General features: G+C 34.5%; 1 protein-coding gene across 1 annotated transcript in view; it reads left to right on the forward strand.

The window, feature by feature from the left end:
- The window catches only part of LOC128231536 (uncharacterized), a 40,143-nt gene extending 23,129 nt beyond the window's left edge, over positions 1 to 17,014 (forward strand). The window contains exons 2-3 of the mRNA XM_052944525.1: positions 2,502 to 10,476; positions 13,499 to 17,014. Coding sequence (XP_052800485.1) covers positions 2,740 to 10,476; positions 13,499 to 13,975 — 8,214 coding nt within the window. The 5' untranslated portion in view covers positions 2,502 to 2,739 and the 3' untranslated portion in view covers positions 13,976 to 17,014. The remainder of the gene's footprint in view (positions 1 to 2,501; positions 10,477 to 13,498) is intronic.
- Positions 17,015 to 19,405: the final 2,391 nt, after the last annotated feature.

The raw sequence follows: 19,405 nt of genomic DNA on the forward strand, positions 1-19,405 counted from the left end.
CATTTATTAACAGAATGTTTAATAGTTTTATTTGTAAATGTATCTTCCGAGCTTTAACATTGACAGGTGACTTATTTTCAAGAATAATGCTTTTTTTTGTTTCTTTACTTTGAAGGCCATATTGAAAATTAGAATATATGTTCTATTATTATTATTATAATCACTATTATTATTATTATTATTATTATTATTATTATTATTATTATTATTATTATTATTATTATTATTATTAACAACTGGTGTCGGACTACATCTTCTTTTCCTAAGAAATGCATTTATAAATTCTATGGATTTAAGAACTTCACTGTCTGGTGAAGCAAAACTTTTTATCCCTCCGTATTTGTTTGAATATATTCTGCATTTTCTCTTATATTTTTTATTCCTTCATTTTTCTCATTGTCACTCAATTCATTGTAACTCTTACTTTTTTTAGTAGAGGCTACAGTCATAATCAAAGTAATGTGGTTTACTATTTCTCTCATTTATATCAATGCTTATATATTATTTTTAGCATATTATTTATGTTCTCCATACCCATTTAGTTTATATCTTTTTATATATCTTTCAAGTGGCACGACGTAATAAGCTTGTTTTTAAGTTCTAATATTAAATTAAAAACTGATTTATTTATTTTTTCTTCGTTAACATACTGTTGCATTGCCTTTTTGTGTGTATGACTAAAGTTGTTTGAAAATTCTGTGTTGGGCTTTTAGTAATGCTTTTTTCTTCAATACCAATTTCATCTAGCAAAACGGTAATTCATGCGGGAATGGCATCAGCAACTGCTACAAAATCTGGAATGGCCGGTACTAAAGCTAAACCAGCAGTGCATCCAATAAGACCGCTGATTACTTTTAAAGATGTGCTTATATTTCCACAAAGTTTATAGCTCTTTCTATATGCTGCGGAAATTTGGTTAAATGAATTAAAAGCTGTCCTATATTTTCTATTTTAAAAAAGTGTCGTTATATTATTTATATTTTAAAAGGTAGTATGTAGTTGGACCCCAAAAGTGTGTCCCAAATAGGCAAATGTAAAAGGGTTAGCACCGTAAATAGACAACTGTAAAAGGTGTGGCTCATTCAATAATTTGTAGTAGTTTGTAATGTGTTCGTCGTTGGGGACTTATTTTGAGTTCATAAGTGTTGAGTATTGCGAGACAGTAGATTTACAAAGGATTACATGGCTAAGTACCAAAATAATTGAACTAGTCAATGCATATTAGATTCATTTAAAATCTAGCAACGCTCAATTCTAATAAGGTCCAACATATTCAAAAGTGGGCCACGACGAACACATTACATACTACTGCGCAGTAGGGCTTATTCCACTTGATTCACGGATTGACCGCCTAAAGATGAAGCCTTTTTCACTTAGAAGACCGCCACGATAGTTAAATGCTCCAAAACTTTTAAACGCTAAGTTCATTTCCAAACCGTTATAAGAGAAAAACAAGATGAGTTTTTCAACATTGCTTTTAGATAAGCTGAAACAATTTAAACATTCATTTCTTTGAAATGTAATTCTCAATTAAAATCACTTCCGTCTTAAGCCATATTTGTGGCATTGGTCATGTTTTAAGGACAAAAGGAAGATGTGCTCTGGGTTTATGTTCACTAACATTGTGAGTGTTAGGTTGGAAGTCTCACATAAGCAAAGTTTTATATTCCACAAAAAACCTTTCCTCTATCAGTGTTGTTTGAGAAAGGTGTTTGATTAATACTTAAATATGTTATTTGTAACCAATTCAATATTTACATCCAGCGGCACGAACTTTATAAATGTTTCAGCCTTAGTTTCGAGTCTTAGTTTACATAGACGTAAATTGTTTGTTTCAGTGTTAGATATATTTCATCAATATATCTATTATCAGCAATATGCTTCATCGAATCAGTATCAAATGCTATATTTCATCAATGACTTTGCCACGAAAGCAATATTTACATTTAATGTTCACAAGGAGGTAAAAATCGCAATCCAACATTGAACATTTTTGTTTTACTTTTTTTTTTAATGCTTATAATTTACTTCAAAAATAATAAGTACTTGATAATTAATTCGAAACTCGCGCCAAATTTTAGGTAAAGTTACGTCATTATGGAAGTGTCGTCTTATATTATTTTTCTTTCCAGCACTGTGTGGCTAAGCGTTCGTTGTTTCACAGTTAAACGTGTTAAATAAGAGAAACAGTGAAATTATATTTCAATGAATTCACTGTTACAAACAATGTGTTTATCAGTATAAAATTCACCGTTATTATTCAATAAACTACCGAAAAGCATAGAAAAATAATGAATTATAGCTAAATTGTATAGACATCTTAAACTGATGTGAATCTCACTCGAATCAGTTTCCTAAACCAGTAATGTTGTCCATTAGAGACGCCATGAGAATATACCCCTTGTGGGAATCACATTACAACCGCTTCGATAGGAGTTGGACACAAACCACGCTCACCAATTCCGAGTTTTAAGAACTAAAAAAAGTTTTATATTTTTCAGGCAATGCAAACACACCATATTTAAACACACCACACCTAAACATCCAAATCGACGAGTCTCAGTAAAAAGAGGGAAGACAACTGTTACTACACACACGGATAAACTTTCTTTTAAACAACAGACAACTCAGATTAATCGAACGCCTTTAAAACCGAAAGAGAAAATAGGAACCACTGAACACGATCATCTTTCTATTAAGATTAAAACAACACAGCGTTATCAACTTCTACTGAACCCGATGGAGAAAGTAGGAAAGACTGAGCATGATGAACTTTGCCTGAAATCGAAAGAGAAGGGAAGAATATATGAGCATGATAAAACCCCATTTAAAACGATAGCGAAAGAAGAAACAATTAAGCATGGTCAATTCCCACTAAGCACGATAAAGACAGTTTTAACAACTGAGAATGATAAATTTTCTTTAAGAACAGAACAGAATGAGAAAATAGAAAGAATTGAGTATGATCAATGTCATTTAAAACACACAGATAGAATAACTGTGAATGATCAATTTTCACTAAATCTAACAGAGACAAAGGGAATACCTGAGCATGATCAACTCCAACTTAAACTGAAAGAGAAAGTTAGATATACTCAGCATGATCAACTGCCTTTAAAAATGAAAAAAAACAAAGGAACAACTGAGTATGATCAACTTGCTATAAAAAAGAATGAGAAACTAGGAACAACTGACCGTGAACAATTCCCTATAACACCGAAAGAGAATGTAGGAACATCTGATTACGATCAACTCCTTATAAAACCTAAGGAGATAGTAGGAATAACTGAGCATGATCAACTTGCTATAAAAACGAATGAGAAACTAGGAACAACTGGCCGTGAACACCTCCCTATTACACCGAAAGAGAATGTAGGAACAACTGATTATGATAAACTCCTTATAAAACCTAAGGAGGTAGTAGAAATAACTGAGCACGATCAACTCGGACTACAACAGAAATATAATGAAGGTAAAACTGAGCATGATCATCTCCAACTAACACCGCAAATGAAAGTACGAACGAATGATCACATCCCTGTGAAATCGAAAGACACAGTAGAAACAATTAAGCAGGATGAATTCCGACAAAAACTTAAAGAGAAAGTAGGAACATCTGAGCAGGAGCAAATTCCTTTAAAAGAAAAAGATAAAGTAGTATCAACAGGGCATGATCAACACTTCCTGGATCCGAAAGGCAAAATAGGAACAACTGAGCATGATCAACACCCTTTAAAAGAAAACGTAGGAACAAATGACAAAGATCAACTCCGACGTAAACAGAAACAGACAGTAGAATCCACTGGGCATGATCAACACTCCCTGAATCCGAAAGACAAAATAGGAACAAATGAGCATAATCAACTCACTTTAAAAGAAAAAATAGGATCCAATGACAATGATCAACTCCGACGTAAACAGCATAAGACAGTAGGAACAACTGAGCATGATCAACACCCTTTAAACCCGAAAGAGAAAGAAACAACAGCTAACAATGATCAAATCGGACTAAAACCGAAAGCAAAAGTAGAAACAACTGATGATGTATTCCCGCTAAAACAGAAAGGGAAAGAAGGAAAAACTGAAGATGATCAACTCCCCCTAAAATCGGACAAAAATATGGGAAAAATTAAGCATGATCAATGCGCTATAAACCCAAAGGAGACTGAAGGAATAACTGAGCATGGTCAAATTCCGCTCAAACAGAAAAAGAAGAAAAGAGCAACCAAGCATAATAAACGCCTACTTAAACAAAAAGAGAAAGTCGAAACAATTGAGCATGATCATCGCGGACTTAAACCGAAACTAAAAGAAGGAACATCTCAGCATAATCAAGTCCCGCTAAACACAAAAGGCAAGGTAGAAATAAGAGAGCATGATCAACTTCCCCGTAAACAGGAAAAGGAAATAGGAAAAACTGAACAACTACCTTTAAAAGAGAAAGAAAAAGTAGGAACCAATGACCATAATCGACTACCTATAAAACCGAAAGAGACAGTAGAAATAACTGAGCATGAACAACTTGCTATAAAAACGAATGAGAAACTAGGAACAATTGACCGTGATCAACTTCCTATTACACCGAAAGAGAATGTAGGAACAACTGATTATGATAAACTCCTTATAAAACCTAAGGAGATAGTAGAAATAACTGAGCACGATCAACTCGGACTAAAACAGAAATATAATGAAGGTAAAACTGAGCATGATCATCTCCAACTAACACTGGAAGTAAAAGTACGAACAAATCAGCATGATCACATTCCTGTGAAATTGAAAGAGACAGTAGGAACAATTAAGCAGGATGAATTCCGACTTAAACATAAAGAGAAAGTAGGAACATTTGAGCATGAGCAAGTTCCTATTAAAGGAAAAGACAAAGTAGGAAGAACTGGGCATGATCAACACTCCCTGGATCCGAAAGACAAAATAGGAACAACTGAGCATGATCAACTCGCTTTAAAAGGAAAAGTAGGATTAAATGACAATGCTCAACTCCAACGTAAACATAAACAGACAGTAAGAACAACTGAGCATGATCAACACCATTTAAACCCGAAGGAGAAAGAAACAACAGCTAACAATGATCAAATCGGACTAAAACCGAAAGTAAAAGTAGAAACAACTGATGATGTATTCCCGCTAAAACAGAAAGGGAATGTAGGAACAACTGAAGATGATCATCCCCCCCTAAAATCCGAGGACAATATGGCAATAATTGAGCACGATCAATGCGCTATAAACCCGAAGGAGACAGTAGGAATAACTGAGCATGATCAAAATCCGCTCAAACCGAAAAAGGAGGAAATACTACCCAAGTATCAACGCCTACTTAAACTGAAAGAGATAGTCAAAACTATTGAGCATGATCATCGCGGACTTAAACCGAAACAAAAAGACGGAACATCTCAGGATAATCAATTCCCGCTAAACCCAAAAGGGAAGGTAGAAATAAGTGAGCACGATCAACTTCCCCGTAAACAGGAAAAGGAAAAAGGAACAACTGAACAACTCCCTTTAAAAGAGAAAAAGAAAGTAGGAACTAATGAGAATACTCGACTACCTTTAAAACCTAAAGAGACAGTAGGAATAACTGAGTATGATCAACTTGCTATAAAAAAGAATGAGAAACTAGGAACAACTGACCGTGAACAATTCCCTATTACACCGAAAGAGAATGTAGGAACATCTGATTACGATCAACTCCTTATAAAACCTAAGGAGATAGTAGGAATAACTGAGCATGATCAACTTGCTATAAAAACGAATGAGAAACTGGGAACAACTGGCCGTGAACACCTCCCTATTACACCGAAAGAGAATGTAGGAACAACTGATTATGATAAACTCCTTATAAAACCTAAGGAGGTAGTAGAAATAACTGAGCACGATCAACTCGGACTACAACAGAAATATAATGAAGGTAAAACTGAGCATGATCATCTCCAACTAACACCGCAAATGAAAGTACGAACGAATGATCACATCCCTGTGAAATCGAAAGACACAGTAGAAACAATTAAGCAGGATGAATTCCGGCAAAAACTTAAAGAGAAAGTAGGAACATCTGAGCAGGAGCAAATTCCTTTAAAAGAAAAAGATAAAGTAGTATCAACAGGGCATGATCAACACTTCCTGGATCCGAAAGGCAAAATAGGAACAACTGAGCATGATCAACACCCTTTAAAAGAAAACGTAGGAACAAGTGACAAAGATCAACTCCGACGTAAACAGAAACAGACAGTAGAATCCACTTGGCATGATCAACACTCCCTGAATCCGAAAGACAAAATAGGAACAAATGAGCATAATCAACTCACTTTAAAAGGAAAAATAGGATCCAATGACAATGATCAACTCCGACGTAAACAGCATAAGACAGTAGGAACAACTGAGCATGATCAACACCCTTTAAACCCGAAAGAGAAAGAAACAACAGCTAACAATGATCAAATCGGACTAAAACCGAAAGCAAAAGTAGAAACAACTGATGATGTATTCCCGCTTAAACAGAAAGGGAAAGAAGGAAAAACTGAAGATGATCAACTCCCCCTAAAATCGGACAAAAATATGGGAAAAATTAAGCATGATCAATGCGCTATAAACCCAAAGGAGACTGAAGGAATAACTGAGCATGGTCAAATTCCGCTCAAACAGAAAAAGAAGGAAAGAGCAACCAAGCATAATAAACGCCTACTTAAACAAAAAGAGAAAGTCGAAACAATTGAGCATGATCATCGCGGACTTAAACCGAAACTAAAAGAAGGAACATCTCAGCATAATCAAGTCCCGCTAAACACAAAAGGCAAGGTAGAAATAAGAGAGCATGATCAACTTCCCCGTAAACAGGAAAAGAAAATAGGAAAAACTGAACAACTCCCATTAAAAGAGAAAGAGAAAGTAGGAACCAATGACCATAATCGACTACCTATAAAACCGAAAGAGACAGTAGAAATAACTGAGCATGAACAACTTGCTATAAAAGCGAATGAGAAACTAGGAACAATTGACCGTGATCAACTTCCTATTACACCGAAAGAGAATGTAGGAACAACTGATTATGATAAACTCCTTATAAAACCTAAGGAGATAGTAGAAATAACTAAGCAGGATCAACTCGGACTAAAACAGAAATATAATGAAGGTAAAAGTGAGCATGATCATCTCCAACTAACACTGGAAGTAAAAGTACGAACAAATGAGCATGATCACATTCCTGTGAAATTGAAAGAGACTGTAGGAACAATTAAGCAGGATGAATTCCGACTAAAACATAAAGAGAAAGTAGGAACATTTGAGCATGAGCAAGTTCCTATTAAAGGAAAAGACAAAGTAGGAAGAACAGGGCATGATCAACACTCCCTGGATCCGAAATACAAAATAGGAACAACTGAGCATGATCAACTCGCTTTAAAAGGAAAAGTAGGATTAAATGACAATGCTCAACTCCAACGTAAACATAAACAGACAGTAAGAACAACTGAGCATGATCAACACCCTTTAAACCCGAAGGAGAAAGAAACAACAGCTAACAATGATCAAATCGGACTAAAACCGAAAGTAAAAGTAGAAACAACTGATGATGTATTCCCGCTAAAACAGAAAGGGAATGTAGGAACAACTGAAGATGATCATCCCCACCTAAAATCCGAGAACAATATGGCAATAATTGAGCACGATCAATGCGCTATAAACCCGAAGGAGACAGTAGGAATAACTGAGCATGATCAATTTCCGCTCAAACCGAAAAAGGAGGAAATACTAACCAAGTTACAACGCCTACTTAAACTGAAAGAGATAGTCAAAACTATTGAGCATTATCATCGCGGACTTAAACCGAAACAAAAAGACGGAACATCTCAGGATAATCAATTCCCGCTAAACCCAAAAGGGAAGGTAGAAATAAGTGAGCACGATCAACTTCCCCGTAAACAGGAAAAGGAAAAAGGAACAACTGAACAACTCCCTTTAAAAGAGAAAAAGAAAGTAGGAACTAATGAGAATACTCGACTACCTTTAAAACCTAAAGAGACAGTAGGAATAACTGAGTATGATCAACTTGCTATAAAAAAGAATGAGAAACTAGGAACAACTGACCGTGAACAATTCCCTATTACACCGAAAGAGAATGTAGGAACATCTGATTACGATCAACTCCTTATAAAACCTAAGGAGATAGTAGGAATAACTGAGCATGATCAACTTGCTATAAAAACGAATGAGAAACTAGGAACAACTGGCCGTGAACAACTCCCTATTACACCGAAAGAGAATGTAGGAACAACTGATTACGATCAACTCCTTATAAAACCTAAGGAGATAGTAGAAATAACTGAGCACGATCAACTCGGACTACAACAGAAATATAATGAAGGTAAAAGTGAGCATGATCATCTCCAACTAACACCGCAAGTGAAAGTACGAACAAATGAGCATGATCACATCCCTGTGAAGTCGAAAGAGACAGTAGGAACAATTAAGCAGGATGAACTCCGACAAAAACTTAAAGAGAAAGTAGGAACATCTGAGCATAAGCAAATTCCTTTAAAAGAAAAAGACAAAGTAGTATCAACAGGGCATGATCAACACTTCCTGGATCCGAAAGGCAAAATAGGAACAACTGAGCATGATCAACACCCTTTAAAAGAAAACGTAGGAACAAATGACAAAGATCAACTCCGACGTAAACAGAAACAGACAGTAGAATCCACTGGGCATGATCAACACTCCCTGAATCCGAAAGACAAAATAGGAACAACTGAGCACGATCAACTCGCTTTAAAAGGAAAAATAGGATCCAATGACAATGATCAACTCCGACGTAAACAGCAACAGACAGTAGGAACAACTGAGCATAATCAACACCCTTTAAACCCGAAACAGAAAGAAACAACAGCTAACAATGATCAAATCGGACTAAAACCGAAAGCAAAAGTAGAAACAACTGATGATGTATTCCCGCTAAAACAGAAAGGGAAAGAAGGAAAAACTGAAGATGATCATCCCCACCTAAAATCCGAGGACAATATGGCAATAATTGAGCACGATCAATACGCTATAAACCCGACGGAGACAGTAGTAATAACTGAGCATGATCAATTTCCGCTCAAAGCGAAAAAGGAGGAAATAATAGCCAAGCATTATCAATGCCTACTTAAACTGAAAGAGATACTCAAAACTATTGAGCATGATCATCTCGGACTTAAACCGAAACAAAAAGCCGGAACATCTCAGGATAATCAATTTCCGCTAAACCCAAAAGGGAAGGTAGAAATAAGTGAGCACGATCAACTTCCCCGTAAACAGGAAAAGGAAAAAAGAACAACTGAACAACTCCCTTTAAAAAAGAAAAAGAAAGTAGGAACCAATGAGAATACTCGACTACCTTTAAAACCTAAAACGACAGTAGGAATAACTGAGTATGATCAACTTGCTATAAAAACGAATGAGAAACTAGGAACAATTGACCATGATCAACTTCCTATTACACCGAAAGAGAATGTAGGAACATCTGATTATGATAAACTCCTTATAAAACCTAAGGAGATAGTAGAAATAACTGAGCACGATCAACTCGGACTACAACAGAAATATAATGATGGTAAAACTGAGCATGATCATCTCCAACTAACACTGGAAGTAAAAGTACGAACAAATGAGCATGATCACATTCCTGTGAAATTGAAAGAGGCAGTAGGAACAATTAAGCAGGATGAATTACGACTAAAACATAAAGAGAAAGTAGGAACATCTGAGCATGAGCAAATTCCTTTTAAAGAAAAAGACAAAGTAGGATCAACTGGGCATGATCAACACTCCCTGGATCCGAAAGACAAAATAAGAACAACTGAGCATGATCAACACCCTTTAAAAGAAAACGTAGGAACAAATGACAATGATCAACTCCGACGTAAACAAAAACAGACAGTAGGAACAACTGAGCATGATCAACACACTTTAAACCCAAAAGAGAAAGAAATAACAACTGACAATGATCAAATCGGACTGAAACCGAAAGCAAAAGTAGAAACAACTCATGATATATTCCCGCTAAAACAGAAAAAGAAAGTAGGAACAACTGAGCATGATCAACCCCCCATAAAATCGGAGGACAATATGGGAATAACTGAACATGATAAAATCACAGTGGTTACTGAGATAAAGCAGCAGAAAAGGGTATATAAAGTGAGAGAAGGAAACCGCTTTAAAGTAAAATTAGAAAAAGATTCATATCGGTGTTTAATATCTGGTATAATAGTGTTGCCAGGCAGAGAAATAATTATAACAGACAGTGGGAACTGTGAGCTCAAGCTGCTGACAGCTGACTACACCATGGCGGACCATGTCAGAGTTCCAGAGATGCCATATGGCATATGCGCTGTGTCTGACAACCAGGTGGCTGTCTATAATGGGAGATGGGAGATACAGTTTTTCGATGTAGAAAATAGCAAACTCAAGCTCAACAGAAAAATACAAGTAATAGTTATTTATGATAAAAATTCAATCATTGAAAAAAGTTATTATTATTATTATTATTATTATTATTATTATTATTATTATTATTATTATTATTAATATTATTAATTATTATTATTATTATTATACCCCATTTTTATAGCACTTTTATCATAAAATACAAACGTTCAAAAGTGCTACACAAACAATTATACGTTGATATACAAATAATATATAGAAAAAATCCGTAAGCAGATACACATGATAAAGATAAACACTACGGTTACATACAACCACTTTTTAAAAAATCATCAGAAGGTTTCAAATAGTATAAAAAAGGATCGATTCTAAAACAGTAATTTAAAGACACGGGCCGAGTTAAATAAAGTGTACAAACATCATAAACTGTTCTTAAAAATATCTAAGATGTACAAATACTTTTGATCTGATAGATCATGTACAACTTAAACAAACCATTGGGATAAAACTTAAACGCAACATTAAGACAACCAGTAAAATGGACATATGTAACAATGGTACAAGAATAACTACAGAATGATAAAACAAATAACAAACGTGAAAAATGACAAGTAAGGGATAACTGTGTATAATGACAAATAGTTCACTATTTGTTGTTATATTATAAATATTGCTTGTATGTTTTATTATTTTTTTCACGGATACTATGTTGAAATGGTTTGCTAAGCAAAACATATAAAACTACAGCTATTATAGGAATGATGACCATCCCTGTGTGCCACAAAGGATGTATTTGTTCAGCCAAATATTTAGTTATGAGTCATTATAAATTATGTGTAATTATTTCAAGGGAAGTAATTCTAACTTTCCTCAAGGTCATGTCTCATGTTTCCATTCAACATGCCAATCACTGTTTCAAATGAAAAGAAACACCGAAATGCAACGAAACGAGGTTTGTGTACATGCCATTCGAGAATTAGGCAAAACAAATGTTTTGGGTGCCTATATCAAACCAAGCAAAGAAATGGATCACATTCCATTGGCACTGAACCCAACAATTCCAAATACATTTTGGTATGTTGCTTTTTTTGTTATGTAACAGTGAAAGTATAAATATTTACAATAGTTACCAATATTTACACCTTAACTTCCTTCCCTTAACAAACTGCCTTTCGGCAATTGCGAATATTTTCCTTTTAACGCAACATCTTCGGATATGTTCTGATCGCGAGTTATCGCATATATATATATAGATGTAAATTGAAAATTGTTTATCTTGGTATTGTATGTGTATGTCAGCAGGAGCCGAAAAACTTAAATCAACATGTTAGAAAGTGTTAATTCATGATATGTTAAATGTATTGTTGTCATCGGTGTTTCAATTTAAAAAAAAAAGTTCTTCAAAAAATTATTTGAAGTGATTGATTTTTTCTAGCGTTTTGTGACGAAATTTTATAAACTGTTCTGGTTACGGCCGGGTCGTTCTTATTACGAAATAGGTGAGAAATAAATACTGTATGGTTTTCTAAAATAAAAAATGAAGAATTTTTCAAATAAAAATGAATGAAATAATGAACTATTGGTGTAAATGTAAGTAATGAATTGCGTGATTGATGTCATTATCGGGGATATGAAAGCAAGTGGGCTGGTTAAAGTACGCGTGAAATCCTTCGGACTCCACACACTTTTACCAGCCCAACTGCGTTCATACCCATATAATGACTTGAAAAACTGCTCTCACAAACCACCCTATATAAATTTGCATAAATACATACAAGACATTTGAAAATGGGAATTTCGGCTGGGATCGAAATGTTAAAATCAATAATGTTTAAGTCCAAAACAAATAGGAAATCAATTTTGCGGGGACGAAAATAACTTTGAGCTACCTAAAACTTACTCAAGCCACAGGTATTTTTTTTTTTCATTTTAGTACGTGTATTCTATTTTTAAGGACTACATGATAAAATTAATAACTCAAACTCTGACAAATTACTCTAACACTCTTACTTTTGTCTAAAAAAGTGCTTGAGATGATATGTTTGGCCCATTAAAACAATTAATGTTGTTCACGATTCACTGTGGTTTAGTTGTATACATATACAGACCTGGTGAACCATCAGAAGCCGAGTATAAGTTACCTTTACACCATGTTTAATCACTATCCATCTGTGATAACTAAAGGTTTTGAGCGGAAACGATTTTTTAGTGACCTTGACCCTACAAACTCCCAAAACCAAGTTATCTTAAAATAAGCTACTTACAGGCCATGTTTCATTACTATGACAATGCTTACTTAAGTCACTGAATGGGAACCACCTGTTTGACAAACACCCGCCCGCCCGGCAACCTACATACTTCCATCTTATAACAATGATTTTTTCTTCACAAAACCTGGTAAATTAAACGCGGAGGCACATAAATTCGCACTTTCAATTTACAAACAACACCCTTATTGATTTAAAATTGAATTAACAGACATATTATGGGTGGTAAAATGGATAATAACATATATCAAATAACCTGTTTTATGTACATACTTCAGGTCGGTCAAACGTTTAACTTTTAATTGATGTAAAAACGTCAAGGTCAAATCTGTCACCAGGACCAAACAACTCTAAATTTAGAAAGAAGACCAAACCTTGGGCTAAAGTTTTTATTCGGAGCTTAGCCCACTACTATACCTTAATATGTATTATGTATCTGACCATCTGAAAAATATATGTTCAAAATCACGTTATTTCAGGTCCAATTTACAAATTATATTTTATTTTTTCAAATATATATATATCATTAAAATGTAGTTTATACTTCAGATGATCCTGTAACATATGGGTTTTTTTAACTTATTAAAAAGCATACCACAGTTCTAATGAATGAACAAATTCCCACCCATGAATATCTTTAAGAGATGATTTGAACTACTGCTTTTCTAGAAAATGTGTTTCAAGTGTTTTCTTTCTGCAAAACAAAGAATTAGCTTGTAATGATTAACATCGATAATATTTATATTGTTACTCTCTATTAGTATGATATGGAAGTAAACATTTTTTGTAAATTTCAGCTGGACCATGACTGCAAGAGTGTGGCATACATTGAAGGCCATCTGTATGTATCATCTGATGGTACAGTGTATCTGTACACACTGGATGGAAGGCGGGTGAGGGAGATCTACACAGCATATGGATGCGATGTGGCGGGTCTTGCGGTTAACCCAGATGGAAACAAACTCTACATCACAGACATAAACAATAACCAACTGGTGACAGTGGACATGCAGGGACAAGTGTTGGCCACACTGACGGATAAACACCTCAAATGCCCCCGTGTCGTTGTGTCTCATAGTGGACAGGTGTTTGTGTGGGATAGTCAGTCCCGAAGCATCCTACAGGTGGACAGTGAGGGCAAACAAAAGCTAGCCACGCTGACCATCGAGGAGGATGGTTCGTCCTATCCACGCTCAGTGTGCTTTGACAGCAGGACATCATCTTTGCTTGTATGTAATATAGGGTCGGAATATATTTTAGTGTTAAAACTGTAACAAAAATCAATAATAACATAATAATTCCTATCGCACTATCGCAATGTTACTTGTGACATAGCAAAGTGTAAACTAAAACTGATTTAAAGGCCTAGTTTAATCCTTCTATAAGTACCCCCCCCCCCCCAACAAAAAAAAAACAAAAAAAAAACGTGCATTGTACTAATCTAAGTGTCTTATTGTTTTAACACATCTCCGATCTGAATATCCTGCTGTGCAGTTTTGGAGGTATATATAGAAATGGGCCTGAGCAAATAAACAGGAAATTTGCCCCGACTGTGACATCAGTGCAATAAGCAGGAGATGCACTGCAGGGGATTGTCCTGCTAAGCATTCCTTAAACTAGGCCTTTAAATTCAAGTAAGAATCGTAGCCAGTTATAGATAATCATTGAATACCAGGGATTGAAAACCATAAACCACAAAGCTTATGCTTATGTTTTATTTCCATTTTAACATATTATTTTGTAGATTCTAATGACAGACAAATATATTTTATGTTAAGCGATAATATTTTTTTTATGATTGATTATCGCCGATTTAGGAGGTAAATAATCGATGTTCGACAATACTCGATCCTCGTTGAATTCATAGTAAATACAACTGGTACACTACACATGTATTCCCTTCCGGCTACTAACCAATATAAATGAAATGAAATGTTCTTCATTATCAGCTGTGTTCTTCAAAATGCAAAACAGAAATATTTCATCGTTTGGTATTTTTTATGTGACTTACTTTTAGCATTGAGTTTCGTTGGTGTATAAAAACATTTGGTCAGTGCATGATTTGTGATGTTAAATATTTCCCCTTCCGGGATTATGATAATAATATTCCAGAAAAACTAGTGCATATCAAAATATGGTTTGTTCGTTGCTTTCATTGTTGTATGAGTGTTTATATTGTACAAAGATTTTCAAAGATCATTAAAAGATTTTCTTACGTATGAAAATTTTGTGCACTTTGTGTGTTTTTTTCCCTCTACATTTTCACTAAATGATTGTGTTGATAACTTTACATACATTATATTATTCAAGAACATATTAGTAGATATTGTTGTTGTGCATTTTTCTGACCATTTTTATGATTATTCAATGAGATAATAATATAATATATATTTATATATTCAAGTATGTGTGAAAGTATGGTCCATTATCGTTTTTTATTATTAATTATATCCAGGAACATTCTTATTTGAAAATAAACCAGGGTGTTTGTTAGTATTTATTTTTGTACCAAGATTATTATATATTCATGAAAATTTAAATTCCTACCATACCAAATTTTATTGTTTATTTAAATTATTTTTAATGTTGATAATAATTATCTTATCATGAACGCAATGTTTAGAAAAGCTTTATGTATACGAAATTAATTAGTAAAAACATTATAAACCCAAGAATATTATAGTAAATACCAGTCATTTAGTATAGGTAATTAAGTAGAAGAAATTACTTAATAAACATTTACTTTGTGTAAATAGTCATTGCGGTCATGTATATAATTTAAGTATGTAGATGTTTACTTATTGTACTTTCTGATGGTAATATTTTAATAGGTCACACAAATGATATTGGCTCCTTATAATTTGATGAACCTACTATATAATGGTCTGTAAATCCAATTACACCTGCTTGTTTTAGTGTTTCTGGGAGCTTTTGTTAGTATTAAGTCGGGTGTTTCACTTTTTCTATGGGCAAAGCAAATCTTATGCTTATTGATGGACCAAAATTGTTTATGTGGCATATTAATGTTTAATTTGTAAGTACAGATGTTTTTATCAATCAGTATCAGTCACATATTTTAAAACAATTCAGTATCTTATTTTGTAATCATTTGTTCTGCGTATTTGTCAAATAGTCTCTTGTAATTCAGTATAGAATGGCCATATACCTGTTTAATGTGTTGCATATAACTTTTTGTATGTATATGGACGAGACTCAAAAAAAGTTATATATATATACTTACTTAGTGTTTGCCCCTGCTAAATAGCATTAGCTTTAAAATTAAGCCGTGCGCGTGTCAAAAAGATCAGTCAATCACTATTGTATAGCGGGACACTGCGAATGCATTGACACTTTAATCGCGCCTTTGCATATGAAAACTGTAGGCGTGATTATATGCGCATACGCAGTTATAGCAATTAACTTTATCATGAATAGTCGTCTTCAGCAATAAGTAACAATACTTCACATATAAGAAACTAAACTTTTTAAAAATCTAGCGCCCCTAATTGGTTGAAAATGTAGGGCAAACACTAAAGCATACTGAGTATTCAAATTTACATAAAGTAGTTTTTGTGTTGATACTGGTTATCTAATATCTACTGCATTGCTTTAGAAGTAGCACGATTATAACTAACCATGTAAGTGAGGATATCATTGTACTCCATGTTGTGTACATTTAGTGATATATATATTGATTTACAGGGATGATAAAAGGCCAAAAACCAGAATCCAAAGGTGATTAGAAGACCTTTACAAAGTCATTGTATCTATACCAAGTCCTTCTATTTATAATGCAAAAGACCAGCAAAAATTCAAATAAATGTTAAATAGTCTTGAATTGAAAAGTCCCAATCCTGATTTCAGGATTACTACAAAATGTTATCATATAGAACTGTAAAATTGATTTTGAATGTGATATTAATAAACCGAACAAATGGATTGTGAAGTTTTTATAATCATACTGTACTTAACTATGGCAGTTTAAACAAATTTGACATAAGCGATTCTGAAATTTCAAATGTTTCAAAACATAATTGCCCACCAACTCCAAAATGTTTGATAACATGAATCTAAATCTAAAACAAGAGTGGGAATATAGGAAATACAAGTTGTTTGATCGGTAACCTAAATAGTCTTGGATATTTGAACATATTATAAGGATATTTGTTAAAGTTATTCATATTGTGTGTAGTGTAGTTAAGATCAATGTCAATGTTAGTTTGGCTAAAAAAAGAAGGAAAATGAGTCCTTGAATTATAACATCGATGAAATCACAGAGACTTGGATGAAATAGCAAGCCTTAAGTATTTTCGATAAAGTGATACATATATATTGTGGTGACGTCATAACATTGTTTTACTGCTTTTGAAGAGAAAACACATGTTATAAATATATTATCACATTTGTGTCCATTGTTGTTTTTTTTAATATTAAACTTGTTTCACATAATGATAATGCTTTTTAGAGTGCGCCAAGTATCAATCTGTGCAACTTGTTTAACACTTTCAATTAACATTTATATCTTATCCTCTATTTAGCATTGTCATAATATGGACCCTAAACTTCATGATGGATTACTGGCACAAATTGCAATTGGTTCGAGTTCTTGGATCAAATTCAGTTATTGTTGCTAAAAGTACATGAAATGTATAAGGTCAATAAATCCAGTAAGAATTTACATGTCTACACTGCTAAATGTAAAAAGCCCGGACACAAGCATGTCAACTATGACCTTTAAATGTCAGATGTGACCTTGACCATTGAGGTATGGACCCGAGTCAAGGCCACTGCACATCGTCTCAATAAGGACAACATTTGTCCTAATGAGGACAACATTTGTACCAAGTAATATGGTAATCCATTAATGCATAATTCAGTTATAGCGCGGACACGAGCATGTGTACTCTGACCTTTAAATGTCTCGTGTAATCTTGAACTTTGAGGTATGGATCCTGGTCAAGGTCAGTGCACATCGTCTCAATAAGGACAAAATTTGAACCAAGTAATATGGTAATCCATCAATGCATAAGTAACTTATAGCGCGGACACGAAATGTTACAGCCAGACAGACGGACAGACGGACGGACGGACGGACAGACTGACAGTCGGACGAAGTGCATTCCTATAATCCCCTCCCCACTCCGTGGCGGGGGGTTAACAAAAGCATTGATGGATGCATGTGATCTTAACGAGGTATATTAATTGAGGTTTATGAACATGGGACTGACGGCGGCAATCACGGATTGACGTATGTGATCTAAACAGAGAATAATATTGAGACCATAATGTACGTTGAACTAACGGAGGCATTAATGGGTGGATGCCTGTTGTCTTAATTATGGCAAATATCTGAAGTAACTGTGCGTGGGACTGACGGAGGTAACCTTGACAATGTGGTCTTGACAGAGTGTAATGAATGAGGTAAATATACGTAGGCCTGACAGAGGAAATCATGGGTTGGTGCCTGTTATCTTTAGAGGGTACACAATTTGAGATAAATGTACCTTGGATTGACGGAGGTAATCACGGATAGATGACTGTTTTAATGTTTGAGGTAAATATCTGGGTTTGTTTATCTTACTTTCAGGAATGGAACCCACAAATACGTACCTCGCCAATGAAGGAACATGTAATGGTATATTCTGATAATGTCCATATTCGGATACCGTTTATAGTCCGATAATGTAGACATATATTTCGATGATATCCATTTCTGAATGATATATTTGCTAATGATAATTACGTTAAATAAAAACAAAAAACAAAAAATTATTTCCATATATTAAAATGAAATTTTACAGTAATGAATGAATGGAAATGAGATCATAAAAAAACATCGTTGTAAAACACGACATGTGAAAATGCATGAGCAGGTAAAATTAGTTAATAAGTTCGTATTGCAATGGAATGCAAGTATATGTATGCAGTTTTATAAATGTCTGTAGTCGCCAAAGTGGAATCCAGATTCTAGATCTCGGAAGTCATTTATATGTCTGGTAACGTTCAAAGGTAGCATCCGGACTGGGTCTGAAAGACGTTCAAAGGTGGACTCTGGATTCGGTCTGAAAGACGTTCAAAGGTGGACTCTGGATTCGGTCTGAAAGACGTTCAAAGGTGGCAACCCGATTCTAGTTCTGGGAAGTCTTTAATATGTCTTAGTAACGTTCAAAGGAAGCATCCGGATTCTAGTTCTGGGAAGTCTTTGATAGGTCTGAACAATCCCCTGAACACGATACAAAGAGAATCAAACTCCTCCCGGAAGCTTTATTCAGGTCGCTCCCACTGGAGAGGCGACCGCTCGTTGAGGCGCTTGAAGCCGAGGGACCGCAACAGGAAGCGGAAACCAGACCATAAGTCGTTCAACGATCGACGACAGGCGACATCTATTCCATTGCCCGCTTCGAGTGATGGCAGCTATAAAATAATCAATATGCAAACTAATGAGAGTAAATAATTTAAAAACGAGGAATTATAATTAATATTATAATTATTTAATTATTTAATCATTTTTAATATTTAGGTCTTCACTTGCTGGTGCACTTCGTATTGTACTTTGGCTTTTTTATAAGTCACACGAATCATTAATTAAAAAAATGACATACAAGAAATATATTAAGAACCTTTTGAACAAAAACGCAATTAGGCTATTCTTATCGTGTAACTGAGAAATTCCCCATGTTCGATGTTCATTCGGATGAGAAGTT

Source organism: Mya arenaria, chromosome 4 (assembly GCF_026914265.1).
Source record: "Mya arenaria isolate MELC-2E11 chromosome 4, ASM2691426v1".
In the NCBI taxonomy this organism is placed as follows: domain Eukaryota; kingdom Metazoa; phylum Mollusca; class Bivalvia; order Myida; family Myidae; genus Mya; species Mya arenaria.